This window comes from Artibeus jamaicensis, unplaced genomic scaffold (genome assembly GCF_021234435.1).
Source record: "Artibeus jamaicensis isolate MK-2021 breed Jamaican fruit bat unplaced genomic scaffold, CSHL_Jam_final contig_1526, whole genome shotgun sequence".
In the NCBI taxonomy this organism is placed as follows: Eukaryota; Metazoa; Chordata; class Mammalia; order Chiroptera; family Phyllostomidae; genus Artibeus; species Artibeus jamaicensis.
In genome coordinates, this window is record NW_026521297.1 from 649350 (window position 1) to 676760 (window position 27411).

A 27411-nucleotide genomic window follows, 5' to 3' on the forward strand; every position below is an offset into this window, starting at 1 on the left:
ATGCAATGGGCTGGTGGACACACCTTCCATTAGACGGCAATTTTTCCATCAGGTGGCAATTGCTTTCCATTAGGCGCTTTTGTACGTTTTGTATCTTGTCCCGTGTTTAAAAAATAATTTAAAAAATTATGCTGTGGAAAAATAATCAGTACCACCACCGGTCAATGTTTATGATTTATTGTTATGTGAAAAAAATTTATTTTTTTCAGAGCATTTTATTTTACATCTGCATAGAAAAAAAGACAGGACAGGAATATAGTAAAATATAGGACAGGAATAAATGCACAACAGGAATAAAATAAAATATAAGAAATCGCTCATTGGTGGAATTTCTGGTGAATTTCACTTTCTCCTTTGGGCTCTTTGAGATTTTGCAAAAGGTTTTTTTTTTTAAGATATTTATTTATATTCAGAGAGAGGGAAGGGAAGGAGAAATACAGGGAGGGAAACATCAATGTGTGGTTGCCTTTCACAGGTCACCTCCTGGGGACCTGGCCCTCAACGCAGGCGTTTGCCTTGACTGGGAATCAAACCTCGACGCCTTGTTTTGCGGGTCTGCGCTCAATCCACTGAGCTACACCAGCCAGGTGTTTTTGTTTTTTAACTATTGGAATTAAAGATAATCAACAAAAACCACAAGTCCTGGCAGACATCGCGCCTCCGGCTTTTGAAGACCGGCCTTCCCCGGCACAGAGACCGCTGGGATACGTAGTCCAGTAGCAGAACCAAAGTGGGACGCCTAGTACCGGCACAGCTGACAGAAGAGGGCATCGTTGCCATTCTGACCAGTGGATGGCGCACACTGAACCTGAGTGGCGCGCACAGAGCCAACGGGTGAGCCGCTCCGTGTGAGTGACGAGTATTTCAGCCTACGGATGCCTTGTGAGGTGGGGCGGGGCGCGGCGTCCGTAGTGCGAACCATGGGAGGCGGCTGGTGGTGGGCTCGGGCCGCCCGCCTGGCCCGACTACGCTTCCGGGGGGCGCTGCTGCCACCTCCGCGGCCCCGGAGCGGGGGCGCCCGGGGGTCTTTCGCCCCTGGCCACGGCCCCCGCGCCGGGGCTTCGCCGCCCCCCGTGTCCGAGCTAGACCGCGCGGACGCCTGGCTACTTCGGAAGGCACACGAGACAGGTCTGGGGCTGGGGTCGGGATCGTCCCGGACGGCAGACGGGGCTCGGGACACCGAAGCAGTCCGCACTCGCGAGTCGGAGAATAGGGTGGGGCTTCTGCTGGAAACGGCCCCGGCGCCGGTGGGAGTAGGGCTTCCGTATACGCGCAGGGAAGCGCTGGCTGCAAGAGCGCAGTGTGTCTGCAAAGGAGAAGGGCTTGCAGATGGGACGGATTAGTGGGGTGCAGTAGGGGTCGGGGAGGCTGGTCTGGCTAGGACAGGCAGCCTGATGGAATTGTGCTGTCCAGACGAGAGAGGCTTCCAAAGAGGGCTAAGGGCAGGGGAGCTGTCTACAAGAAGGGTCCTCCTTGGAAGGGCCAGTTGGGATTGAAGAGGCGACCACCCTGCACGAGGCGGGAGTACGGATCCCCACAGAAGAGGGCGAAGTTTCTGATTGGGGAAGGGAGCAACCAATAGTAAAGAAGCTATGGGATGATTGGAGGGCGAGGTGATCCAGGCTGCAGGGGGCGGGGCCTCACGTCAGGATTGGAGAGGATGGGGCGTCTAGATACGGGATGGTGTAGGGATGAGGTGTTTGTAACCCAGCTAGCCTGTTAGCGACCACACCTGGGACTTGAACGCATGTGAATGACATCAAATCTGGGGAGGGGGTACAGTTTGTGCCAGGAGGGCTGAGAAAGGAGTGAGGGCAGCCTGTGAGGATATACATATGGGGAGGGGGTGGACCAAGATGACCTCTTGGGAGTCTTCCTGTCCTCAGATTTAGGTTCCGCAGTTTCGGCCCTAGATCCTCCGCTCGATTCTGCGGACCTGAATTATTCAGTGTTGCCGAGTTTGGGGGAAAGGGGCTCAGAGATGGAGACCGGAGAGGGTTTGGGGATATAGGGTTAGGTGGGGGGTGCCAGGACATGGTGGGAATCTGGAGCAGGATGGGGTGGTGGGATGACTAGACGCCCTCAGTTTGACTGTCTGGACTGAGGGGCTCTGGGGGGCAGGGTTTGGGCTGATGCTAATTTCTCCCTCCTCTCCCACCTCCCTCCAAGCCTTCCTGTCCTGGTTTCGAAATGGCCTCCTGGCATCCGGAATCGGGGTCATCTCCTTCATGCAGAGTGACATGGGTCGGGAGGCTGCCTATGGTGAGTGCAGACTCCAACTCTTGCTCCCGTCCCCCCAACTGGGGAATGCAGAACCCCCTCCCTGGTGAGTGTAGGTTTCCTCCTGCTCCACTCCCCCCAGTAGTAAGTGTAGAACCCCTTGTTCTCCTCCCACCGGAAGCTGTCTTGCCCTCACTTGTGTCGACCTTCCACCCCCCAACTCCACCTCCACTTTGCGAGCAGTAGACACCCTCGGAGTGGGTGGCCCAGGGCACGGCTGTGGGGCTGCCTCTCTAATCTGACTTGAGAGCAAAGATGAGGGTCCTAGTTCCAGCCTCTGCCCCTCCAACCCTGTCTTTGCTCTCAGACCAGCCCCCCAACCCTCCACTGATCCTCGACCTCACCTCTAAGTCCATGACATCCCTCTGATACCTTCTTATGCCTGGTGACCTTGGCTCTGTACTACTCCTGACCCCTGCTCTGCCCTTGAGTTTGCCCCATCCCCACTGTAAGTCCACCTCAGTCCCCTGCCCCCTGCCCTGTCTCCAGGAACTGCCTCCTTTACCCTGGCCTTCCTCCTACACCCCTCCCCCCCCAGCCCAGGACCCCGAGCCCGCCCCTTCTTTGACTCTGGCCTTCACCCTCTCCCACAGGCTTCTTCCTGCTGGGCGGCCTGTGCGTGGTGTGGGGCGGTGCCTCCTACGTGGTGGGCTTGGCGGCGCTGCGGGGCCCCATGCAGCTCTCGCTGGGGGGCGCAGCTGCGGGCGTGGGCGCCGTGCTGGCCGCTGGTCTGCTCTGGGCCTGTGCCGTTGGCCTCTACATGGGCCAGCTGGAGCTGGACATGGAACTGGTGCCCGAGGATGACGGGACCGCCACCGCAGAAGGCCCCGACGAAGCCGGCCGGCCACCGCCGGAGTGAGCAACAGGGCGGTGGGCAGTGGCCGGGTGACGGCCAGCCCGAGTCCAAGGACCAGGACATTAAAACCTGACCCTCCCCTCGCTCCAAGCAGTGGTTCTTGTGACTGGGGAAGGCTGGGCCTGCAGGAGAGGGGAGGGAAGGGGTGGCAGGGAGGAGCTCTGTGGCCCCCAGAGACTGAGCTGCATTCGGGGAGCAGGTCTTTAATTATGAAAGCGCCCCAGTGGGGCTGAGAGCCCTGTCTCCTTACCCCCTCAGGGGCTGGCGCCTGTGCCCCGGGCCCAACTCTGTAGGAGGCTGTCCCAGCCATCAGTCCCCCTTCCGCTGCACCCTGGTGCCTGTGGGCCCCGGGTAGGGCAGGCCCAGGGGCGGGTAGAAGGCCTCCGGGAAGGCGGGCCCCGGGCCCAGCCTCTGCAGGTGCGGGTACATGAGGCCCAGCTCCGTGGGGCCGTAGCGGATGGTGCTGGGTGTGCACAGGCCCCGCATGACGGGCGGCAGGAAGCCTGCGTGGAGCAGGGAAGGTGGGGGGTCCCCGGGAGACACGAGGCCCCAGGGTCGCACGAGGTCCTGCTTCAGGGCCCCTGTCCGGATCACAGACGTGAACTCGCGCCGCGGTGGGGCTGGGCGGCCAGCTGGCTCCTCGTCCCCGCTGTCCTCCGTGTCTTTCGTCTCCCCCCAGCCAGGCTCTACTTTGATGCCTTTGTCCCGGGTTTGGGGGGCCTCGTCCTTGTCCCGGGGGGCCGCCTGCTTCTCCTGCACCGGAGGTGCCGGCTCTGGAAGAGGATTTTGAAGGGCGCTGTGTGTGCGTCCCCAGCCCAATGTCCATCCGTCTGTGGAACGAAGCTGAGCTTGGTGGGTCTCCAGCGGGGGTGGGGGTCCCCCAGAGGACAGCTGGCCCTGTCTGCAGACAGGTTTTGGTTGTCAAAACTGGGGAGGAGGGTGCCCCTGGCATCTCGTGGGAAGAGATCGAGGATGCTGCTGAGAGCCCTGCTATGCGCTGGACGGCGCCCCCTGCCGGGAGTTACGTGGAGCGGAGGCTGAGAAACCCTGGTCTAGACCCGGCACTCACGGAACTCTCCTCCGTGACTGCGCCGCGCCTCCACATCCGGGCCACACAGCACATGGCCACGTACTACGTGTGGTTACCGAGTGCTTGCAATGTGGCGAGTACAACAGAGGACTCGGATTCTCAGCTTTAACATCAGTATCTGGCCACACATGGCTAGTGGCTTCTGGGCTGGACAGTGCAGGTCCCAGGGGCCGGGGTGGGAGGCGGGCTCACCTGTGGGTTCCGGCTCTGGGCTGGACGCGTCCTCGCGGGCCGTGCCGGCTGGCAGCTGGAAGGCGTCCAGAGGTGTCTGGCTGCCCTCGGGGTGGCTGGGACAAGACAGATGGGTTGGGGGGCCAGGGTTCCTGAGTGGGGGCAGACTCCCCTCGGCGCACGGGTCTTGTGGGTGCAGACTTCCCCTCCCACTCTTGAGTCTTGAAGACCCTGGGAGACCTACGCCTCACTGCTGGACCCCCAGACTCCAAGCTGGCTTCTAGCCCAGCTCGACCCCATCTCCTGAGGCTAGACCTGCGTCGTGGCCCCTGAATGTCACTCCCTGGGTGTCCCCCAGGCACCTCACGCACACCTGGCCTCAGCATCTTCCCTCTGAACTGCCACTCTTGTCAGACCTGAGTCTGGGCCCAGCGAAGCCTGAGTCCTAGACACCCACAGGTGGCTGCTGCACTCCTCCCTGCAGGGCCTGGCGTCTCCCAGGAATCTGCCCCGGCCTCCCCCTCCCTGGCGCCCTAGCCCCCGTCTTGCCCCTCAGACTACCCTCTTCACTGCCGCCAGAGGGGTCTTTCCAAAAGGCAGATTCGAGCCCTGGCTGGTGTAGCTCAGTGGATTGAGTGCCAGCCTGCAAACCAAAGGGTTGCTGGTTTGATTCCCAGTCAGGACACATGTCTGGGTTGCAGACCATGTCTCCAGTAGGGGGCGAGTGAGAGGCAACCACACATTGATGTTTCTTTCCCTGTCTTTCTCTCTCCCTTTCCCTATCTCTAAAAATAAAATCTTTAAAAAAAAAAAAGGCAGTTTTGACCGTGACCCTGTCCAGCTTTAAACCCTGCTGTGCTCTCCAGTGCCCCAGTGTAGGGTCCAGACGCCCAGCCTGCACCTGAGGCCGCCCCACCCCAGCCTGGCTGGGAGTGCCATCTGCTTCCCACTCCTCTGTGCCTTGTGCCGCAAGGACGCTCCACGTCCAGGCCTTGGCCCTCTGTCCCCCACGCCCCCTCCTCTCTTCGACCCCTCCAAGAGGCCCCCCCACCCCGAGGTGGGGAGAGGCAGCAGAGGCTTCTGAAGGGGGTGCCAGCTCCCAGTGGGCCGGGCGGGTGCGGCCCTCACCTGAGCACGTAGCTGACCCAGAGCACGTGGCGCTCCCCAGGGCTCTTCCCGTTCACAGCCACGGTGGCCACGGACTGCAGCCACACGAAGCCCCCGGCCCGCTGCAGCCAGCGGTAGTACCCGGTCATCACCTGGCCCTTGTCCAGCACTGGGCCCAGCCCGGGGATGGGAGGGACCAGAAGGGATGAGCAGAGAGGAGACAGGAAGAAGGAGGTGCAGAGATGGACAAGTGCAGAGGGGGTTGGGAGACAGGGGCAGAGAGAGAGGGGCCAGGGAAACAGAGATGGCGGGGAGAAGACAGAGGCGCAACAGCACAGAGGGAGACAGAGAGAGTGAGGAAGACCTGGAGCTAACGCGGCACCCGGATTTTTTAGGGGTGGGTCAGAGAGGCCCCACCGCCAACCCCTACCCCCACCACTCCATCCGGGTGCTGTTCAGAACTCCCGGCCACCCTCCTGTGCTGAGCTGATAACAGGAGGGGCCGTGGTTGCCCCTGAAGCGGGACTTCCAGGGAGCAGGGCATCGGGGGTACTGCAGTCTGGGATGACAGGCAGGGGGAGAGGTTCTCACGGTCCAGGTGGCTCTGGCGGATCCTGGCCGCGTCCTGTCCGTGCACAAACTGGTAGCAGCTGCGGCCCACCAGCTCCGAGGGCCCCAGGTCCATGTGGTCACTGACTCTAAAGGGGCGGAGGCCATGGGGTGGGGAAAAGAGGCAGGGCTGGCTCTGGAATCATCTAGGGTCGCCGCTCTTACTCTGGAGCACTCTGAGCCTCAGTTTCCCCCTCTACAAAATGGCTGCAATAGCGTCTCTCCCCGAGTGGTTCTAGGCGCGCGAGCAGAGGGCACCCCTGGGCCTGGGTACTATCTCACCAGTTCCCTATTTCCTCCTCCTCACTGCGTGGTGCAGGAGAAGGTGGATGAGAGATGAGGGGCCGGAGAGGCCAGAGAGGGGCAAAGGTCCCGCGCAGGGCGCCCCCATGGGCACAGTCCTCCACCCCGAAGGCCCTGTCCCTCCCCTCTTCTCGGCTGCTCTTCCCCCCCACGCCCCCGCGGTTCTGCAGCGCCCCAGCACACGCTACCTGCTCTCACAAGCCAGGATGGTGAGGCCCAGGCTGAGGCGGAAGACGATCGTGTGTCCGTGCAGAGGCAGCTCAGCCAGTGGGGCCGGGGGCAGCGTGTGGCCAAGGGCCACAAGGCCCAGCGCACGTGCCCGAAGGCGACCGGTCACGTGTATGACCTGCAGGTGGTGGTTGGGCGTGGTTGGAGGAGGAGCGGGGGGCGGGGCAGGAGGACCTTAACTCACCAGGGTTCGGGGTTCCCGCTGTCACTCACGGACACAGGGATACACAGCTGGCGGGAATACAGGAGCCCCCCTCCCCCAGCCAGTGAGGGGAGGAGGGGACGCGGGTGGGAGTCAGAGCTGGGGCCAGAGAGCTCACACCCACCTTGTACCCCGAGGCCTTGACGTGCAGACCCCGCTTGGTGAGTGTGGATTTCATGCGGATGAAGAAGGAGCGCTCCTGGACCCCAGAGGAGGGGGCCACCTCGGTGGGGCTGGCCTCTGGGGCGGAGAGAGTGAAGGAAAGTTAGGGGCTCAGGAGGAGGAAACACAGACGCCCCTCCCCGCCACCTGCAGAGCTCGCCACACCAGGGGTCATGGCCACAGACACTCGGAGACCCACCTAACGGTCCTACAAGCTCACTGACAATGCACACTAACCTCCCCTCCCAGCAGCAGCCAGCCGGGGCTTTCTAAAGCTCTGTCCTTCTCTGACCCTGTCCTTCGCTGTCCTGACGCCCCCATGGCTCCACAGGACTCAAAACTTGGGCAAGAGTTGCCTCCTACTGCAACGGTCTCCAGCTACGACCTCCGGGTCTCAGGTCAGATACTCAGGAAGCCTCCGTGACCCTCCGGCCGGGTCAGACACTCTGGGGGGGGGGTCTTCTACCACAGCCCTGCCTGTGCCGGGGATGGGTCAGCCTCCCTCACTAGACTGGGAGCCCTGGGAGGGAGGGGTTGGGGCTGTTGTCACTACTGTGTCCCCAGCCCTGCCCAGCACAGAGCTGGGCACAGAGCAGGGCTTCAGGGTGTAGCAACAGATAAAATAAACGCGTTAGTCTGCAAAACTCCCGTGGTGCAGTCATACTTACGTACACTCACACCCAGTCATACATACGCTCACACCCAGATGACGCTGTGCCTCAAGCCGAGGTACAGACATACCCACGGCCCCACGTTCGTCCCAAGCATCTCCCCCAATTTGCGATCGCTGCTGACAACTCAGATGGCTTCGGTGTAAAGCAGACCCCATACGAGAAAACCTTATTTACAGGGAAGGTAATCTCACAGTCCCCTAAAGATCTCAGAGCTAAAAGGAACTTTGGGCGTAACCTCCAACGCCCTCCCCCTTCAACACGGAGTGGAATTTTCCATTGGAGAGAGGGCGGAGGAGCACGGATCCTGAGGCCAGACAAGCCTGGGCTGCAGTCCAGTTCAACAGCCTCCACCCCTGTGACCTGGAACAACAGACTTCACCTGGCTGCCCTGGGCCTCAGTTTCCTCCTCTGTAAAGGGGAGAGAGTACGAGGCCCTGCTTTGTGGGACTGTGCTTAGGATTCAATGGAATTGTGTACTTACAGTCATGGCACCGGCAAATGCCCCATAAGTGGGCGCTGTCCTTATTTACTAAAGGCTGGTTCTATCTGTCACCCACAGGCAGCCAGAGGGGTCTTTCGGAAGCTCAAAACTTGGGGATCCAGGCAGTCTTAGGGAGCCAAGTCTTGCTGCCTCAATTTAGACTCTACTCATTTTGCTAAAACTTGCCTTTTTGCAAAAAAAAAAAGGCTCTCTAAGGAGTGTGGGGTTTGTATACATGAAACATAATTGGATACACTGTATGGGGTGTCCCCTGATGAGGCCCTATTCCTTGGGGGCCCCTGGAATTACCGATCTCAGGCGTATCAGCAAACGAGGAGGAAGATGAGGAGGAGGAGGAAGAGGAAGGGATGGAGGGTGGAGTGGGGGGCCCAGGCGTCCGGGTCCGCAGGCCCAGTTGCTCCAGCACCTCTGAGTGGTCCCCAGGATGGATGTAGTCGAAGACGCTGCTGCCCGTCAGCTCCACCTGCCGGCGAAGGAGGGGAATGCAGGGGCGGGTGAGGTGCGCGCGCAGCCTCTCGCCCGCGGGTTTGGCCACAGGTTCGTTCGCTTACACACAGGAGTGCTTCATGCGGGTCTGGTGTTTTCATAAGTTTTTTTAAAGGACGAAGCAAACCCAGGCTCTTCCCATGCCCTCCCCACTTCAAAGCCAGTGATTGTTAACAATCTTCCGCCCTTGCCTACTCTATCAAGAAACTGTGCTGGGACTTGGGATGGGGCGGGGTCAGAGCCTCGAACTTAACAGCAAACACCTGTGGCCGTGGACGAATCCCAGGCCGTCCCAACAGCAATGAAACTCAAGATACAAGTAACAGAATGGTTTTCAAACTCTTGTAACGCGCGAGAACCTTTTCATTAGATAGACTTTAACGTTCAACTCGCCTCCCCCACCCCAAATCTTGCAGCAGCCCCCTTCTGGCCCCATCCCCCCCTGTCCAGGCCCCCCATGTTCTCCCTGCTGTGTTCCGGCCCCATCATCCTCACTGGTCTTCTGGCTTCCAGTCCCTGCTCAAATGGGGACCCCCCCATACCTTTCTCACCAGACCGTGGCCCTCCTCTCAGAGACCTCCCATGGCTCCCGCTGGCCCAGGGCTGGCGTCACCCCCCTGAACTCCTCCCCTTCATTAAACCCTTCCTGCACCAACTTCCAACCTTTCCTCCCTCTTCCTTTCTCTTGTCCATCTTCCCTTTCCTTCAGGGTCTTCCTCTGCCAGAAATCTCCAACAACCCACTGAAAACCTGCTCACAAAGGCCAAATACCAAAGCACTCAAGTTTCTAAATGTACCATTTGCCAAAATCTGTCTAAGAACATTGGCAGCAATTTGCACTGGATGGATTGGCAAGGCCTGGAGGCCACAAGGAGCCAGGATGCCAGATAGAAGGGATAGGGGCTCTGTTTTATTTTATTTTTAAAAAATATTTTACTTATTTATTTTTAGAGAGAGTGGAGGGAGGGAGAAAGAGAGGGAGAGAAACATCAACATGTGAGAGAAATATCAACTAGTTGCCTCTTGCACGCCCCAGCTGGGGCCCGTGGCCGGCAACCCAGACACGTGCCCTGACTAGGAATAGAATCGGCAACCTTCCTGTTTGTAGGCCAACGCTTAGGGCTTTCAGATGCCACAGAAAACTTTCCAAAGTTCGTGAATCCCAAGCCCTTCTGGTACAAATTGTTGTAATCCTATAGGAATTGTTAAGAAGAAACAAGTTTTGGCAAATATGGTGCCTTTGGCCACAGCTCCCTGGCAAACTGATCTTCCTGCTAATTTGTCTCCTTCAAATTGACCTTGACTTCGATAACCCTCTGCTGCCTGTGAGGAGGAGCCATGCTGGATGCCAGGAAACCCACTTGGAAACCAGGGATCCGTTTTTCATGCTGGTTGGAGAGAGGAGGGCCATGCGTGGGCCGCCAAGGGAGGTGTCGGCTGCCCAGGTCCAGGCGCCTGCGGGTTCTTACCTGTGAGAGGCCCAGATAAATGGAGACCGTCTCTGAGATGTAGAGGAACTTCCCTTCCTGGTTCAAGGCAAACACAAAGCCGTCCAGGGACTAGAGCGGGAGAGACAGGGAGTGGGGAGAGAAGAGCCTGGCTTCTGTAAGAGGCTCTGAAATCTTACCTCCACCTAGAGTGGATTTTTTATTGACGGGAAGACGGGACTTCTGTGGCCCTGGGAAGAGTCAGGCACCCCCAGCATCCGCCTCCCAGTCCCGGTGCTCTGGGTGGGATGGATGCCAGAGAAAAGGGTGCAGTTCCCACGAGGTGACCACCAGGTGGCAGCAAGGAGCAGCAGGTAGGGAAGGGGCCTCACCTGCAAGATGTGTCCTCCCAGGTGCTGCTCGAAGATTTCCGAGACGAGTGCCACGGGGCCCCTGCGGCCTGGGGCTGGGGGCAGAGGGAGAGGTGAGGCCGGGGCCTGCATTCTAGCGGGCCCTGGCCTTCTGGGAAGGACCCTAGGGACCCAGGCTACAAATTTCCTCTCTTCCCCCAAGTCTTGTAGCCTTCTGGAGTGCTGAGGGGCCAGGCCCATGTGGGAGAGAGGCCTGGGATGTTGGGGGACGGGGGTGAGAGGGGCAGAGGTAGGCCAGAAAGAGAGATGCCAAGGGATGCAGGAAGGGATTCACTCATTCATTCATTCATTCATTCATCCGCCCATCGGATCATTCAGCAAACTCTCCCAGAGCACCCACTGTGGGTCTGGGTAGTGCTGGGGGCAGTGAGGTGACCCAGACAGCCTGGTCCTACCCTCCGGGGGCATCCAGACCAGCGACACCTAAAGAAGTAAAAAAATGAACAAATACAGAATCATCATCTGTGGCCAGGGCTATGAAGGATCAAAGAGCTTGCGTGAGCCCTGGCTGGTGTAGCTCAGTGGATTGAGTGCTAGCCTGCGAATCAAAGGATCGCGGTTTGATTCCCAGTCAGGGCACATGCCTGGGTTGTGGGCCAGTTCCCAGCAGGGGGCACACGAGAGGCAACCACACATTGATATTTCTCTCCCTCTCTCCTTCCCTCCCTTCTAAAGATAAATAAATTAAAAAATTTTAAAAAGAAACATAGACAGAGATATATAAAGGAGTAGAGAAAAAGATGAAAGCATTAGAACTCAACAAGAACCCAGCCCAACTTCCGCCAAGATGGAGGCATAGGTGGATGTGCCATGCCTTCTCACACAACCAAGATTAGAGAAAACTAAATATTAGCAACAGAAAACACAGCCAGAACACGGAAAATTGAACTTTTCGGAAGTCCATTAACAACAAATTCTTCAGCCTGACCGGTAAGGGGCGAAACCAGCGGCTGGCGGAGCAGGGTTGCACAGGAGGACTCGGCCAGACACACTCAGGCCCGCGGAATCCAGGCGCAGGGTCAGACCTAGTGAGCGACCCAGCGAGCAGCCAGGCGAGCGACCGCGGGGGAGACAGCCGGGCCCGGGGCTGCGTGTTGACTGAGGTTGCACATTTGTGCGAGGGTGGACAGGCGAGGAAGTGGGCGGTTGGACCAGGCCGGCAGGTCCCCACGGCACAGCAAGCGGCAGTGGAGGGCGCCGCCATTTCCCTGCTCTGACCCCACCTCCACATACAGCGTCATAACCCAGCGACTCTGAGTGGCCCAGCCCAGGTGAACCACCTAAGGCGCTGCTCCTCCGCACCCAGCTGTGAGAAGCAGCAGAGGGGGTCGCCATTTCCCCACTCTGGCCACGCCCCCACATACAGCGTCACAACCCAGCGACCTGGGAATCCAAGGCGCCGCTTCTCACACTTAAAGGGCCCGAACAGACCAAGAATGGCGCAAGAGGATCTCAGAGCCCCAGAGCCTATAAATCTAAGCGATGAAGAAATAGCAAAACTCACAGACGCACAGTTTAAAACACTGGTGATCAGGATCCTCACAGAACTGGTTGATTATACCCACAAATTAGACAAATATATGAAGGCGAAACTAATTGAAATGAATGGAATTGCACAGGACACCAATAGCAATGAAAAGGAAACTGGGACTCAAATCAATGGAGTGGACCAGAAGAAAGCAAATAATGGCCAAACAGAAAAGAGTCAAGAAGCAAGAATTCAAAGAAATGAGGAGAGTCTTAGGAACCTCCAGGACATCTTTAAACGCTCCAACATCCGAATTATAGGGGTACCAGAAGGGGGAAAGGCACAGCCACCAGTGGAAAACTTATTTGAACAAATAATAAAGGAGAATTTCCCCAATCTGGCAAAGGAAATAGACTTCCAGGAAATCCAGGAAGCTCAGAGAGTACCAAAGAAGTTGGACCCAAGAAGGAACACACCAAGGCACATCGTAATTACATTAGCCAAGATTAAAATGAAGGAGAGAATCCTAGAAGCAGCAAGAGCTAAGGGGACAGTCACCTACAAAGGAGCCCCCATCAGACTGTCAGCGGATTTCTCAAAAGAGACCTTACAGGCAAGAAGGGGCTGGAAAGAGGTATTCCAAGTCATGAAATCTAAAGACCTACAACCAAGATTGCTCTATCCAGCAAAACTTTCATTTAAAATGGAAGGACAGATAAGGTGCTTCTCAGATAAGATCAAATTCAAGGAGTTCATCATCACCAAGCCCTTATTATATGAAATGTTAAAGGGACTTATCTAAGAAAAAGAAGTTAAAGAAACATGAACAGTGAAAGGACAACAAACTGACAGTTATTAACAACCACACCTAAAACGAAAGCAAACTAAAAGGACAGCTAGATCAGGAGTGGAAACATAGAAATGAAGATCTCAAGGAGGGTTAGCAACAGGGGAGTGGGAGGAGAAGGGGGGGAGAAGGTACAGAAAATAAGTAGCATAGACAGTAGATAGAAAATAGATGGGGGGGGCAAGAATAGCATGGGAAATATAGAATCTAAAGGACTTGAGACACATGGTCATAAACCAAAGGGGGGGGATGGGGGGTAGGGTGGAGGGGAAAAAGGGGGAATAGAACAACTGTAACAGCATAATCAATTAAAAAAATGCATTAAAAAAAAAAGAACCCAGCCCAAATGGGCAAAGGACTTAAATGGACATTTCTCCATTGAATAGACATTTCTCCAAACAAGATATACAAATGCCCAATAAAAAGATGTTTAAACTCATCAGTCATTAGCAAAATCCCCCAGTGAGAGCCCTGGCTGGTGGTGGCTGGTGGTGTGGCTCAGTGGATTGAGTGCCAAGCCTGCAAACCTGAAAGTTTGCCTGTTCGATTCCCAGGCAGGGCACGTGCCTGGGTTGCAGGCTGGGTCCCTAGTGGGGACCCTGTGAGGGGCAACCACGCATTGATGTTTCTCCTCCTCTCTTCCTCCTTCCTCTTTCTAAAAATAAATAAATACAATATTAAAAAACAAAGCAAAACAGTGAGAGACAACTTCACCCCCACTAGGATGGCTAGGAAAAAAACAAACAGAAAGGAAGAGTGGAGAGGGTGAGGAGAAACTGGACCCCCCCACACCCCCGCCCCACACACTGCTGGCAGGAATGTCAATGGTGCGGCCGCCCCGGAAACGTGTGGGTTAAAGTTAAACACAGAATCACCAGCTGACCCAGCAATCCCATTTGTAGGCTCACACATACACCCAAAAGAACGGAAAACACGCTCTCACAGTTACTTGTACCTAGATGTTCACGGCAGCATTATCCCTAACAACCCAAATGTCCACTCACCGATGAATGCACAAGCCGAATGAATGTGCTGCACCCAGAAGATGGAATATTAGTTAGCAATAAAAAAGGATGAAGCGGCGATCCGCACTACAACTTGGGTGAACTTCGACATTTTACCAAGTGACAGAAGCCAGGCGTGAGAAGCCACACGTTGTATGGTTCTGTTTATACAAAATGTCCAGAATAGAGAAATCCACAGAGACAGAAAGCAGATCGACGGTTGCCAGGGGCTGGAGCTGGCGTGGGGGGCGGGGGAAGTGGCCGCTGATGGGTACAGGGTTTTAGGGTGATGCCGAAAAAGTTTGGAACTAGACAGAAGTGAGGGCTGCTTGACATGGTGAATGTCCTAAATGCCGCTCGACTGAACACTTTGAAATGGAGAATTTTCCCCTGGCTGGTGTGGCTCAGTGGATTGAGGGTGGGCCTGTGAACCAGAGGGTCACCGGGTTGATTCCCCAGTCAGGGCACACAGGCCTGGGTTGTGAACCAGGTGCCCAGTAGGGGGCGCGTGAGAGGCAACCACACACTGATGTTTCTCTCCCTCTCTTTCTCTTTCCCTTCCCCACTCTCTAGAAATAAATAAGTAAATAAATAAAATCTTTTTTTAATGGTGGATTACATGTTATAAGTTTTACCTTAATAGAGAAAGTTTTTTAAAGACGTAGGGACCAAGACACACGTAGACGTAGGAATGAAGACAAGGACAGAGAGACATAAAGAGATGGAGACACAGGGGAAATCAGGTGCGCAGACAGATACGGGGAAAGGGGCGCGAAGCTGGTGATGGCGAATGAGACAGACGGACACCCCCTGGCGCAGCCCCAGGCCCCCAGCTGAGGACTCCAGGCATCCACGGTGAGGTCACGGGCTCTGCTCCCACCCAGGAACCCCGCCCTGACCCTGTGAGAACGACCGACCGACCCCTCAATGAGGTGTCTGGGCCCAGACTGGGGAGCTCCTCTGTAACCTCGAGAGTCCCCAAGCGCCTGGCCCTTCCTGCGGGGCCGGGTCCAGGTCGTGTCCAGTCTCAAGGCTGCCCCTCCCTGGCTGTGCGCCCTGGAACCAGCCTCTTCGCCTCTCTGTACCTCAGTTCCCTCCTCTGTGAAGTGGGTTTGCTAAGAGCGCAGCCCTCCCAGGCTGGTCGAGCATTCCGTCCGCGTAAGCAACTTCTAGAAAGGGCCTAGGGCGGGCGGCCTGGCCCGCAGCAGGTGCGGGGAAGCACGGAGCTAGCACGAGTATTAATAGTGTGATTACTATTGTTATTTCCAGGCCCTCAAAACACCAGGCGGTGAAGAAACCCCGCCCCTCCCCCCAATCAGCGCGCAGCCCCAGGCCCCGCCCCTCTCCGTCTAGGCCACGCCTCCTTCTGCCCCGAGCGCTCCCAGGGTCCTGCTGCTGCTGATACATCCCTTTCCCACCCTCGCCTGGAACTCTAGGAACAGTGACTGGGGGCGGGGGGTGGTTCATGGGGACCCCTCCCCCGAGATGCAGCGCGAACCAGCCGGGTGACAGGAGGGAACAATGCTGCTTGCTAATCGTTGCAATTTTCCCCTGTCATTTTTGCTAATTCTTTCATTTTCCCTCTCAGAGGATCAGCCCAGGTCAGACTGAACGGCTGCAATTATCGGCGTTAATGGGCACGTCGGGGCGGGGCTGGCCGGGGAGTGGTGGGTAGGGCTCAGCCACTGGCTGCACGTCGGCACACCGGGCCTGTCCCCTAGGACAGGGAGCCCTGGGGTCTGTCCCCATCACTGACTCGTGCGTCTTATTATCTCCAGGCTCTCCCTCCCCAAACCTTCCAGTTCCCCAACTCCTGGCCCTGGGCTTCCACCTCTCCCCAAATGCCTCAACTCCTCTGTCCCCCACATTGGTTACTCCCCTCTCTGCCCCCTCATTACTACCACATCTGGCCCCCCCTCATGTCCAGTCCCCAGCCACCACTCACTCATTCAACAGACATTTGCTGCTTCTTATGGGAGCTCAACTCTGCTGGAGAACAAGAACTGGCCCGGCCACGCCATCCCTCACAGATTGGGGACCGGAGGCCCCTCCCAGGCCTGAGGGGTGCCCCCTCCCATTCTCAATAGTCCGGAGGGATTTGCTGCTCCGTTTGGCGGGCAGAGAGAGAAATGTGAGGGGGGAGGAAGGGCTGGGACTTCATCTCGCATCAGAGGTCTGAGAGAGAGAACTGCTGCACCAGTCAGAGTTCCTGGGCCTCCACTGTCCTCAGCCTCATCTGTAAAATGGGTCCAGGGACAGAGCAGCAGTGCAGAGACATGCATACAGTCAGTGCTTAATTCCTGAGTCCCACTGCTGTTGGTATCAGCATTACGAGAGATGACCTGGGTCACTTGCTGGTGTCAGACGCTATCCCTGCCCTTCTGGGAGCTCCTCACCCTGTACCTTGAGCTCCTCTGTCTCTCACACCTGTAGCCATTTTCTGCAAGTCCTGCAGGCCGGGCGGTGGCTCACGGCATCATCTCAGTCTCACCCCTTGTCACCCCATAGCTCCCACGCCGGTGGTCTAGCTGCCCCGCCTCCCAACGGGACCACTGCACTGGCCCCCTCACGGGGCTCCCTGCTCTCACCCGCACCCACCATCACAGTGATTCCCATCTCAATCGGGGTAACAGACAAAGTCCTCGCCACAGCCCACGAGGCCCCTCGGGACCCACCCCCTGCTGAGCACTCCTTCACTCTCCAGACTCCCTCACACCGGCAAGCTGACTCCAGCCCTGCCTCAGGGCCTTGGCACCTGCTGCTCTTCTAGGTTTTTGCTTTTAAAGATTTTATTTCTTTTTAGGGACGGGAAGGAGAATGAGAGGGAGAGAAACATTGATGTGTTGTTGCCTCTCATGCACCCCCTGCTGGGGACCTGGCCCACAACCCAGGCCTGTGCCCAGACTGGGGAATCAAACTGGCGACCCTTTGGTTTGCAGGCTGGCGCTCAGTCCACCGAGGCTTAGCTGGCTTCCTCACCTCCTTCCAGTCTCAGCTCAGAGGTGACTTTCTCAGAGAGCGCATGCCTGACCTGTGGGTTAAGACGCCACCCTTTCTGCCCTCATTCCATTCCATGTCACTCAGCTGTGGGCATGAGTTTTTACCGTGTCCTAGACTCAGGAAGCAGGGTGCTGTGAGGAGAGACATTTGACAAATAAGAGAAATAAGAAATAGATAGTGTCAAGTGATGGTGCTATGAAGAGAAATAAGGCAGGAAAAGAAGACAGGGAAGGCTGGGCAGTTGCCATGTTTAGCAGAGTGGTCAGGGAAGACTTGCCGAAGGGCTGTCAGAGGGAAGTCAGAAGTCAGAGGGAAGGGAGGGCCTGTGCAAAGGCCCTGGGGTGAGGGCCTGCTTCCCTGGACCACGGTGAGGCGGCCAGTGTGGGCAGGGGAGGGGGCGTTTAAAGAGGTCATAGGGGCACTCTGGCTTATGTGGCTCAGTGGATTGAATGCCAGGCTGTGAACTCAAGGGTCTACAGTTTGATTCCCAGTCAGGGCACATGCCTGGGTTGCAGGCCAGGTCCCTGGTAGGGGGCGCTCGAGAGGCAACCACACATTGATGCTTCTCTCCCTCTCTCCCTTCCCTTCTCTTTAAAAATAAATAAATAAAACCTTTAAAAAATAAAATGGGAATCACAGCACAGCCTCTCTCCTCAGGTTTCTGAGAGGATTAAGCGAGTTCATTGTATATAGTGCTCAGCAGTGTCTAACATGTGCTATATATTATTATCTCACTATTATTATTATTTTAAAAATGTACTCACCGTTGCATGCATTTCCTGTTTAAAATTTTTTACTTATGGGTCAGAGAGAAAGCAGAAGGGAGGGGGAGGAGAGAGGGTAGAGAGAGAGAGAAACATTTTTGTCGTACCATTCATCCATGAATTCATTGGTTGATGCTTGTATGTGCCCTGACCGGGGATAGAACCCACAACCTTGGCGTATGGGGATGCGGTAACCAACTGAGCTAGCCTGCCGGGGCCACTATTATTATTACTAGGGAGGACATGGGAGCGCCCTCCTCTTCAGAGAGGGGGAGGCTCAGTGCCTTGCTCTCTCACTTCTGCTACCACGTCGTCCTCAGTTTACCCATTTGAACTACAGGAGCAGGCACCCGGCCTCTTGCTGGGAGGCCCTGTGGAGCAGGAGATACCCCCGATTTCCTAATCTGGGGGGTACAAGAGGGAGTCTACACGGTCCCTCCCCCCATCAGTGCCTGGCTCACAGGCAGGGGGCTGGTGAAGTCAGGGGTCAGCCACCCCGGTGCTGTGGCCTCAATGAGCCCCTGGACCCTCGACTGGCCCGCCCAGGCAATGGGGGTGCGGGGGGGGATGGAGGCTCTCAGGCTCTCAGCGAACCCCCGCTTCCCTCCCAGGGCTCTGGGACAATAGACAAGATGTTTATCCCCCGCTGCGCACATGTTGTTCGCGGTAATGACAGTAATCAAAGGCTCTAATGCCGCATTCTCTCAGTGCCAGTCAATTCGCCTAATTACCGCCTGGGAAGCCGGATTATTTAAATTTAAATGGTGATTTATTGCGGGCTTAATCAATGCTATTTTCTTTCCCTCTCCCCCCCCCAGACGGGGGCAGGAGGGGAATTGGAAGCCCCCCAACCTCAGGCTAAGGACACCCCTTCCTTGGGAGGGTGAGCGTGGCCTGGAGTCCCCTGTCGTCCCCTGTCCCTGTCACCTGTGACCTCAGAGTAATACGATTCGCTTTCTTCTAGTAATAAGAGTAAAGCAATACTGCAGAAAAGAAAGGACAGCGTCGTACTTCTGCGCGTCTACCAGTAATAAAGTCTGAATACTAATAAAACTAGATATCTATATATATCTGTGTTTTACATATTTTATATTTCCATATGATAGATTCTGTTTCTTTGGTTATTTGGTTACTCTGCCTTGGCCACTAGGATGTCAGCCCGCGAGACGCAGGACTTCTATTTAGTCTGTCTTCCCCTGGCACACAGTAGATGCTCAATAAACCACAGCCCCTCTCCCCACTGCCCTGCAGGGTCGTCACTGATACCGGTAGTGACCACACACTGGTTGCTCGCTCCTCGCCAGGGTAGTCCTGGGTCCATACACATAGCTGCCCGCTCGCTGGTCCTCTCCTCAGCCCTGGCGGGGGTGGGGTCCGGGGGGAGGTTTCAGCATGACTCGCATTTCACCAACGAGGCGCAGGGAGGTGAGGTGACCCACAGGGTCCCAATGCTGGGGAAGGTTCCGGTGGGGACAGGGCCCCAGGTGACTCGGAAGCTCCCCATGTTACCTGTTATCTTATACTGTTCCCCTCCCACTTTCCCAAACTGGGAATTCTGCGTCCAGAGTTACTGGGTTCCCTCTGGGGGGGGCGGGGCGGGGCGGGGCGAGGAGGTGGGGTCTGTCTCTTGCGCATCAGGAGATGGGAGGCCCAGGCTGGGTCCCCTCTGACCCGATCAGGGGTCTGCGGGCCTCCTTTGCAATAATAACGATTCGTGTCCTCTAATAAAAACAATAGCATTTACTAGTATCCCTGGTGTCGCCAGGCCCTGGATGAGGCCAGAGTTCCTCAAATCTTCCCTACCTCATGCGCCCGTTTTGCAGATGAGTAAACTGAGGCTTGGAGAGTAAAAGCGCCTGAGACAGACACGCAGAAGCTCTGACTCCAAACTCTGCGCTTCCTCGGCGCCTTGGAGCTGGGCGCGCACCTGCAAACCCTGGTCCTCTGCCCCCGTGGGAAGGCGCTGGGACCCGTGCCCCCCACCCCCACCCCACAACCCCGGTGCCCCCGGCGCATGCGCACTCACCGAGGCCGGCGGGGGGCCCGGCGGCTCGCAGCCCCCAGGGCGGCGCCCCGAGCGCCGCGAAGCGGCGCAAGCGGAGGTAGGTGACGCAGAGTCTTACGATGGACGCCTTGTCCAGCTGGCTGGAGATGGCTCCGGGCAGCGGCAGCAGCTTGGCCAGCTCGAAGAACTCCAGATTCTCTTTGCCGCGCCGCGAGCGCGCCGCGTTCCGGGACTTCTCCTTGCGCTGCGCCAGGAGGCTGGGCGGGGGGCGCGGAGGCAGCGTCAGCGGGGTCCCGCGGTTCAGGGCTGCGCGGCCCGGGAGACGGGACCGGGACGCTGGGCGTGGGTTCAACACGCCGGAGGTGGGGTGTGAACTCCACACCCGGCCGTGGGCACCGAACGTGGGGCGTCGATGGCGGGGGAGGGAGGGGAAGAGGGGAGCGTCGAGGAGAGTCGGGGAGGAATCTGAGGCCGGGGCTGGGAACGCCACAAGTTGGGGAGGTTACGGAACCGCGGCTGAGCCACTCTGGGTGAGAAATCCCGGCCCCCGGGGGACGGGGCCGAAGCGCGCGTCAGTTCTACTCGGACGCCGGCTTGGGGCAGGGCCAGGCCCGAGGGACGGGGCTTTGCTCACCAGGGTCCTGGCGCGGCCTTGACCATGAGCCCGGGCAAAAAGTCCCACGGGACGCTGCCACCACGACCGGCCCCGTATCTGACCTCTCCTCTGCCGCCCCCGCCGGGATAGGGGGCCGCCATCTCCGCGGGGACTCGCTCAGACGGGCTCGGAGCAGCCTGCGGGACTCGGCACCCGCGTCTCCTGAGGCGGGAGGGAACCCGAGGCAGCGCTCAGCGTCGGCGGAGGGCCGCGGGAGAACCGCCAGGGAAACTGAGGTCTGAGCGGGGCCCAGGGTCCCAGCAGGAGCTGGAGCCGGGTGGTGCCTCAGTTTCCCCTCCCTGGAGGCCCCGCTCCGGAGCCCGCAGCTCTCGCCCTGCTGCCGAGGCCCCGGCGAAGCTCAGGACGCGGACGTGCCCCGCCGCCGCCTCCCCCGCGCCGCCCGCCAGCGCGCCCGCCTCACGCCCGCGCCGGGCCGGCTCCCGCATACCAATAGGCGCACGCGGCGCGCATACGGATCCGACCGGCCCGCGCGCTGCGTGCCAAGCATGCCCAAGCCCGGCGGGGGGCGGGAGCCTCGCCAGGGCCCAGGCGCGCAGGGACCCAGCCCTTGGAGCCCTATGGCGCAGGGAGCGGTGCCCCAAGCCCATCCTGGGAGTCCCCGTTTCCCTCCTGGCGGTGCGCCTGTTTCCTGGGCTGGGCTAAGAAGGTAGGGGGACAGAGGGCAAGGACCGCACCCCGTGCTCCGCCCTGGGATCTCCCCTGGACCCTGGGTGGCGCTGAGTGTCCGGGCCACCAAATCTCCGCACCCACAACTTCCTCCCTGAAGACCCCGGCGTGCGAGCCCGAGCCCCCGACGCTGTGGCCAGAGCCTCCGCCAAGGACGCACCCAGGATGGCGCTGAGATTCGGGGCCCAGGCGCCCTAGTATCCAGGTCCCTTAGACCCAGGAACGTGTTCCTTTAGGTATTAATTTTTCCAGAACTGTGCGTTCAGGATTCTCCCTACCCACCCGAAGACCCGCGCCGCCCCCTAAGCCCCCGCAACCAGTTGTCCGTGTTCTCTGTTTCTCCGGGACCCGAACACCCGTGCGCCTCTGCCTCCAGCTTCGGGGGCGCAGGCGTTTGGAAAACCCAGCCTTCAGGACACCGGAGTTGCGGTCTCTTATCTCCCCGGGACCCAAGAGTTCGCGGTGCTCTCACACCAGCAGGCGTTACCGACCCGCAGGACCCCCAGCCTCATTACCTGGCTGTGGGGCGGGCACTGGGCGCGGCGTGTGGCCGGCCCGGCGGCGCAGAGGGGCGGCCCCATAGACCCCCGAGCTGCGCGGGGCGCCGGCGGTGGCGCTGGGCTCTCCTCGCCTACCGCGGCCTCGGGGACTTGGAGACGCGGGATCGGCCTGGAGGGCGGGGCGGGGCCTTTCCGGAGCCCCGCCCACCGAGGCTCCGCCCCCCAGGCCCGCCCCACGCCAGCCCCTCTGGCCTTTCCAGCAGTAGGGGCTTCCACAGCAATGGAGATTCGACCCCCTTCCACCAGAGCAGGAACCTCGGAGTCAGAGAGGGGAGCACCGGAACCCGGGCACCATCCCCGGACCCCAGCGGAAGGAACGAGCGCCCCGGCTCCTCCAAAAGAACCCGGGGCCTCAGCAATAACCTCTTTTGACAGGTCGGGCACCCTGGCCGGGAGCCCCGCTGCAGGGGTGGACACCCAGACGTCAATGCCCCCTCCAGGGGCGCACATCCAGGGCCCCCATTTTCCAGGAGAAAACTTCAAGGTGTCAGCACCCACCTCCCCCCACTGCAGGAGAGGCAACCCTCATCCCAGCTCACCGCCCCTCTTCCAAGGCCAGGATTTGGCATCCCACCTCTCAGGGACTGGGACGCAGCACCCGCGGAGATTCAGAGGTCAGGATCCTGGGGGCCGACCCCCACCTCCCTCGCCCCCGTCACAGGGATGGGAACCCCGACTCCCGAACTCCCCATTCGACCCTAAGCGGGAACCCAGCGATGGTAGCCTCTCCCACAGAGAACAGGACCCCAGCGTGTGAGGCGGGCCTTCCCCACTCCGGTAGGAGGTTGCGCAACCCTCCCTCCCAAGCCCCTTCAGGCAGACGGGCCCGGGGCGTCTCCCTGCACTTCACGGCCCCCAGGAGACTCCAGCGCAGCAGATGAAAACGGGGTGGATGTCTTAGGAGAGGCAGGCAGGTAGGGGCTCACCCAGGTCAAGGGCCCGCCCCTGGCTGGACAGATGAGGAAACTCTGAACGCTCCTGTGCACTGGCTAGTGGGACCACCTTTAAACTTACCCACGACAACCAGAGTGAAAGACTTGGGGGCACATGTGTTCTGCTGGTCCCTTCTCCAGGGCTAGGTTTGGAGCTGGGCTCTGTGTTAGTAAGTCCATCTTACAGCAAGGGACACTGAGGTGGAGAGAGACTGTGTAGCTTGTTGATGATGGTCTCTTGGCCAGTATTTCCCTGTTTTTCCCCAGAGAGTCTAGTTAGGGTCAGGATAGGGAGTCAAGTTCAGGTCGCTGTCTCTTGTCTCGGGACACTGCTCCCCGGCTGTGCCGTCCGGGCAGGGGGCACCTCAGGACATCGCTGTGGCGTGGAGTAAGTCCGTCCAGCAGTGCTCAGAGTGTGACCTGGGCACTGGTTCCTGAGACCGTCTCAAGGAGTCTGCTCAGTCCCGTTTTCACACTGAGACGTTTTCTGCCCTTTCCCATTCATTCTCCCTTCAGTGTCTTGTGGAGTTTTCTGGAAGCTGCATGGCATGTGATACTGAACAGACTGAATGCATACACAGCCCTAAATATGTAGGATTTTTTGCCCTGGCTGATGTGGCCCAGTGGACTGAGCGCCAGCCTGTGAACCAAAGGGTGGACGTCCCATTCCCAGTCAGGGCACATGCCTGGGTTGTTGGCCAGGTCTCCAGTAGGAGGCGCGCGAGAGGCAACCACATACTGATGTTTTTTTTCTCCTTTCCTTCCCCTCTCTCTCAAAATAAATAAATAAATAAATAAATAAAATCTTTCCTAAAAACTTAAAAAATTTTTAAATGTGCTGACAAAAAATTTATGTGTACAAAGACATATACGCATTCAAGTACTCAGATGCAAATCCTTCCTACATGCCACTCAGAGTCTCCAATAAACCTCTGCAGACATTCGGGGTCTCAGTTTTGCTTCTGCAAGGAGGAGGGCTGCCTGCGTCCTCCTGCAGCTCTGATCATACGGGGGCGGGGGGGAGACGTACGAGAGCTTCCGGGCCAGGGTGCGCAGCAGTGGGCCCAGAAGGGGAGGGCTGGGGCCCTCCAGCTGGACACTGGGGGCATTTCAGAGGAACGCCTGATGAAGGTCTGGGGAGTCCAGGGGGGCTGGCGCAGCACCAGAGCAGGCGAGGCAGTGAGCAGTTTTCAGCCAGGGCCGGAAGGGGTTGCCGAGGACCCTGTTAGGGGACCCTAGGACTGCGGTGGCTGAGACCTTCATGGTCTCACATCCAATACCTCCCGCCCCAGCCTGGCTTCCCAACCTCTCAGCGGTGTTTGGCTCTCCTTACCCTCCCTCTGCTTTGGAGACATTTCCTATCAAAGCTCTGAGACTCCACTACTCCCAAAGCAGCCTGGGTGGAAGGGATGCAACAACAGTATGTGCCCTTGGTAGGTGGTGAGCTCCCTGTTGCCAGGGGAAATCAAGAAAGAGGGTCAAGGATTTTGGTAGGTACTTAGATCGTGTGTGCGTGGGCAGTTCCGATGACTTAAACATTCTCTTTCTTCCCTGTTGGGAGGTAGACAGCATCATCTTCAGAAGGTAACAATGGGCTCAAATTCTAATTGGCTCCACTTTTTAAAATAATTTTTAAAGATTCCATATATTTATTTCTAGAGGGGAAGGGAGGGAGAAAGAGAGGGAGAGAAACATTGATGTACAAGAGATATATCGATTGATTGGTTGCCTCTCCTACACGCCCCAAACTGGGAACTCAGCCCACAACCCAGGCCTGTGCCCTGACTGGGAATCCAACCAGTGACTTTAGATTTGCAAGCTGGGGCTCAGTCCACTGAGCCGCACCAGCCAGGGATCCACATTTTTTGATTGATGTGGGAGAGAGAGGAAGTATGGTGGGGGGAGGGAAAGTGGGCGGTGGGGAGAGAGACAGACAGGCATCGATTTGTTGTTCTACTTATTGATGCATTCATTAGTTGATTCTTGTATGTGCCCTGACCAGGGATTGAACCTGCAACCTTGGTGTATTGGGATGATGCTCTAACCAACTGAGCTACCGGGCCAGGGTCTGGTTCCACTTGTGTGAGTTTGGGCAGCTTCCTTCATCACTCTGTGCCTCACTCTCCTCATCTGCAAAACGCCCTTAAATGAGATGAGTCAGGAACAGCTGGAGCAGCGGCGTCAGGCCTGAGCTCCCAAGAGGGTATTTGTCACTGCAGCAGACAAAACCCCATGCAACTGAGTCCCATTCTCCTTGACACCTCCTGGGACGGACCTGGGACTCGCTCCCCAGGAAGCCCTACAGCGTGTCTGATTTGAATCTCTCCTGCTTTCACTCCTGCACTTAGTGAAGTGAGGGTCCCCAGAGGCAGGCCTGGTTCAAGGCCAAGGTTCAGAGAACCAGGCTCAAGGAGATGTGTCCCTTGGCCAGGGGGCGTTAGTGGGGTGCAGCACCCCGGGAGTGCATTCCATGAGAGGTCAAACTCAGGTTCAGTTCTGAGAGTGAAAATGTTTTATTTTATTTTTTAAAGATTTTATTTATTTTTAGAGGGAGGGGAAGAGGGAGAGAAACAATGTGTGGTTGTGTCTCCAGCGACCCCTACTGGGGACTTGGCTGACTACCCAGGCCTGTGCCCTGACTGGGAATGGAACGAGTGACCCTTTGGTTTGCAGGCTGGCACTCAGTCCACTGGGCCACTGGAAACCTGGGCTGCCCAGTCTGGCCCACACTGTCCTGCCTTTGATCCACGTACCCAGCAAACACTGACCAAACGCCCGCTGTGCACCAGCCCCCATGAGACAGGCTGGGGTTCCTTTCACTTGAGCTCATGTATTAGTGGGAGTGTCAGACAACAGACAAAAAGAGAAAAGAGATACGTCAGGCGGAGCCAAGTGCCGGAGAAGTAAGGGAAGCAGGTGTGTGTGCACGTGCGCACACGCAGGTGCAAGCGTAGGGAGGCCTGGAAGAATAAAGGAGTCGGGGACGTGAGAGGAAACACAACCCACCAGCTCAGCAGGTCCCACTTCTAAGTGTCCCTGGATTTCACACCCAGTGTCGTCTGGGTGCCTGGTCCCTACCCCCTGCTGTTCCCTGGGCTTCCTTGTCTCCCCTTCAGGCCACCTGAGATGTCAGGAGGAACCCTAATCTCATGGAGGACACAGAGGGCTGACCCCGTGACCTCGTGACCCGTGACCTCACCTGATGTGAACTCAGTGGAACGGAGCGAAGTGCTTTACTCACAGCACAGCGGTCTCACAGCAGAGCGTCAGCATCCGGCCGGTCCCCGGCCCTCAGGCAACCCTGGGCGCGGCCCTGGGCCGGGTGGATGCTGTGGCACTCAACCAAAGTCAAGCTGGTCGCTCTGCCGTCACCTCGACCCTGGCCCAGAAAACCAGCTGCAGAGATGGCTCAGGGTCAGCAATGGTGAGGCCTTTGGGGCCAGCACACCCAGGAGGGACTCGTGGGACACGCAGGGCGCTCGGCTGCCTCTCCCCACCCCAGGCCCTGCTCGGTCCTCCGGGGAAGGGAGGAGGGCTGAGCAGGGGCTGGGGAAGGTGGGCCAATGAGGAGATGCCCCTGCAATCAGTAAGCACCACCCCTCTGCAGCCCGCCTTCTGTCTGCATCTGCAGACTCCACCCCCCCTGCCGGGGAGGGGGTGGGGAGAGGTGGGGTGGGTCTCACATCCCTGCAGCCCCGAGCTGCCCTTCAAGGTGGTAAGAGCAACACCAATGATAGTAATAATATTGGGTTGGCCAAAAAGTTCATTTTTTTTTTCCGTATGATGCCTCTGGTAGCCCTTAGTTGTCTTTACTTTGATTTGAAACAATTTTGTTAGATTGTGTTGTGACAGCTGTCCTATCAGCATGCATTGAAATAACTGATCAAAACTGGTGAGTTCTTGTGTAGCCATTTTAACACTGAAGATGGAAGAAAATACACGACATTTTTGGCACAGTATGCTTTATTATTTCAAGAAAGGTAAAAATGCAACCAAAAGGCAAGAGGGAGATTTGGGCGGTGCGTGGAGATGGCGCCGTTGGCTGATGGACCAGGGTGGTTTGCAAAGTTTGGTGCTGGAGACTTCTCCCTGGACCACGGATGCAGAAGAGTTGAAGTTGGCAGCGATGAAATCCAGACACGAACTGAGAACGATCAATGTTATATATACCACCTGGGCGACAGCCCTCATACTCAAAACACCCACATCAGTAATCGGTGAAAATGAAAAATGTGTTTTATTCTATGGGAAAAAAAACTGCATGGACTTTCTGGCCAACCTAATGACAGTCCCGTGGAGAAGAGTCGTGGGGGCTGAGCCCTGGGCCCCACTAAAGACACGTCCACACCCGATGCCTGCAACGTGAAACGTGCCCGGGGAACAGGGTCTGCAGATCTAATTGAATTTAGAAGGATCTCGAGATGAGATCATCCTGGGTGATCCAGGTGAGTCCTAACTCCAGCAACCAGTGTCCTTATAAGAAATGGAGGAGAGATACGTTTGAAGATGGAGGCGGAGACTGGAGACACAGCTCCAAGCCACTGACCCCCGGAGCCCCCGAAGCTGGAAGCCATGGGGAGCGTTCTCTTCTAGAGGCTTTGGGGGGAGTGTAACTCTGCAGACACCTTGACTTTGGGTCTCTGGCCCCCAGACCTGTGAGAGAAACTTGTTTGTGGTGTCGCGAGTCGGTGGCCATGGTCACTTGTTACGGCAGCCACAGGGGGAGCCTTGGGCTTTGCAGTCAGAGGCCTGGGGTTCAAATCCTGACTCCCACTTAGGGATTTGTGATGTCGGACAAATCACTGAGGCCTTTCATGCCTCGGTTTCCTCATCTGGAAAATGGGGATAAGCATACTGACTATCCTAGGCTTTATGTGAAAAATTTTTATTTTTATTTAAAAAAATATTTTATTTATTTATTTTCAGAGAGAGGTGAAGGGAAGGAGAGAGGGAAAGAAACA

The 27411-nt window shown here is 57.4% G+C and overlaps 2 protein-coding genes across 2 annotated transcripts; one reads left to right on the forward strand and one right to left on the reverse strand.

Annotated features, from left to right (window-relative positions):
* Positions 1-898: 898 nt before the first annotated feature.
* On the forward strand, positions 899-3221 carry TMEM160 (transmembrane protein 160). Its single transcript, XM_037155155.2, has 3 exons — positions 899-1128; positions 2170-2262; positions 2874-3221. The coding sequence occupies exons 1-3, from the start codon at positions 921-923 to the stop codon at positions 3137-3139; spliced, it is 567 nt and encodes a 188-aa protein (XP_037011050.2). The 5' UTR covers positions 899-920; the 3' UTR covers positions 3140-3221.
* Positions 3222-3378: 157 nt separating this feature from the next.
* NPAS1 (neuronal PAS domain protein 1) lies at positions 3379-20372 on the reverse strand. Its single transcript, XM_037155108.2, has 11 exons — positions 20251-20372; positions 19638-19873; positions 10490-10563; positions 10140-10229; positions 8473-8647; positions 6971-7086; positions 6605-6762; positions 6096-6202; positions 5526-5673; positions 4419-4513; positions 3379-3909 (listed from the first exon to the last, which is right to left on the reverse strand). Exons 1-11 carry the CDS (start codon positions 20370-20372, stop codon positions 3446-3448), a joined length of 1785 nt encoding a protein of 594 aa, XP_037011003.1. The 3' UTR covers positions 3379-3445.
* Positions 20373-27411: the final 7039 nt, after the last annotated feature.

Coding starts and splice junctions, on each gene's coding strand:
- TMEM160 (XM_037155155.2), top strand. CDS start 921: ATGGGAGGCGGCTGGTGGTGGGCTCGGGCCGCCCGCCTGGCCCGACTA. Junction 1,129..2,169: donor TCGGAAGGCACACGAGACAG/GTCTGGGGCTGG, acceptor CCTCCCTCCAAG/CCTTCCTGTCCTGGTTTCGA. Junction 2,263..2,873: donor GGGTCGGGAGGCTGCCTATG/GTGAGTGCAGAC, acceptor CCTCTCCCACAG/GCTTCTTCCTGCTGGGCGGC.
- NPAS1 (XM_037155108.2), bottom strand. CDS start 20,372: ATGGCGGCCCCCTATCCCGGCGGGGGCGGCAGAGGAGAGGTCAGATAC. Junction 10,230..10,489: donor TGGGAGGACACATCTTGCAG/GTGAGGCCCCTT, acceptor CTCCCGCTCTAG/TCCCTGGACGGCTTTGTGTT. Junction 6,763..6,970: donor TCAAGGCCTCGGGGTACAAG/GTGGGTGTGAGC, acceptor CACCACCTGCAG/GTCATACACGTGACCGGTCG.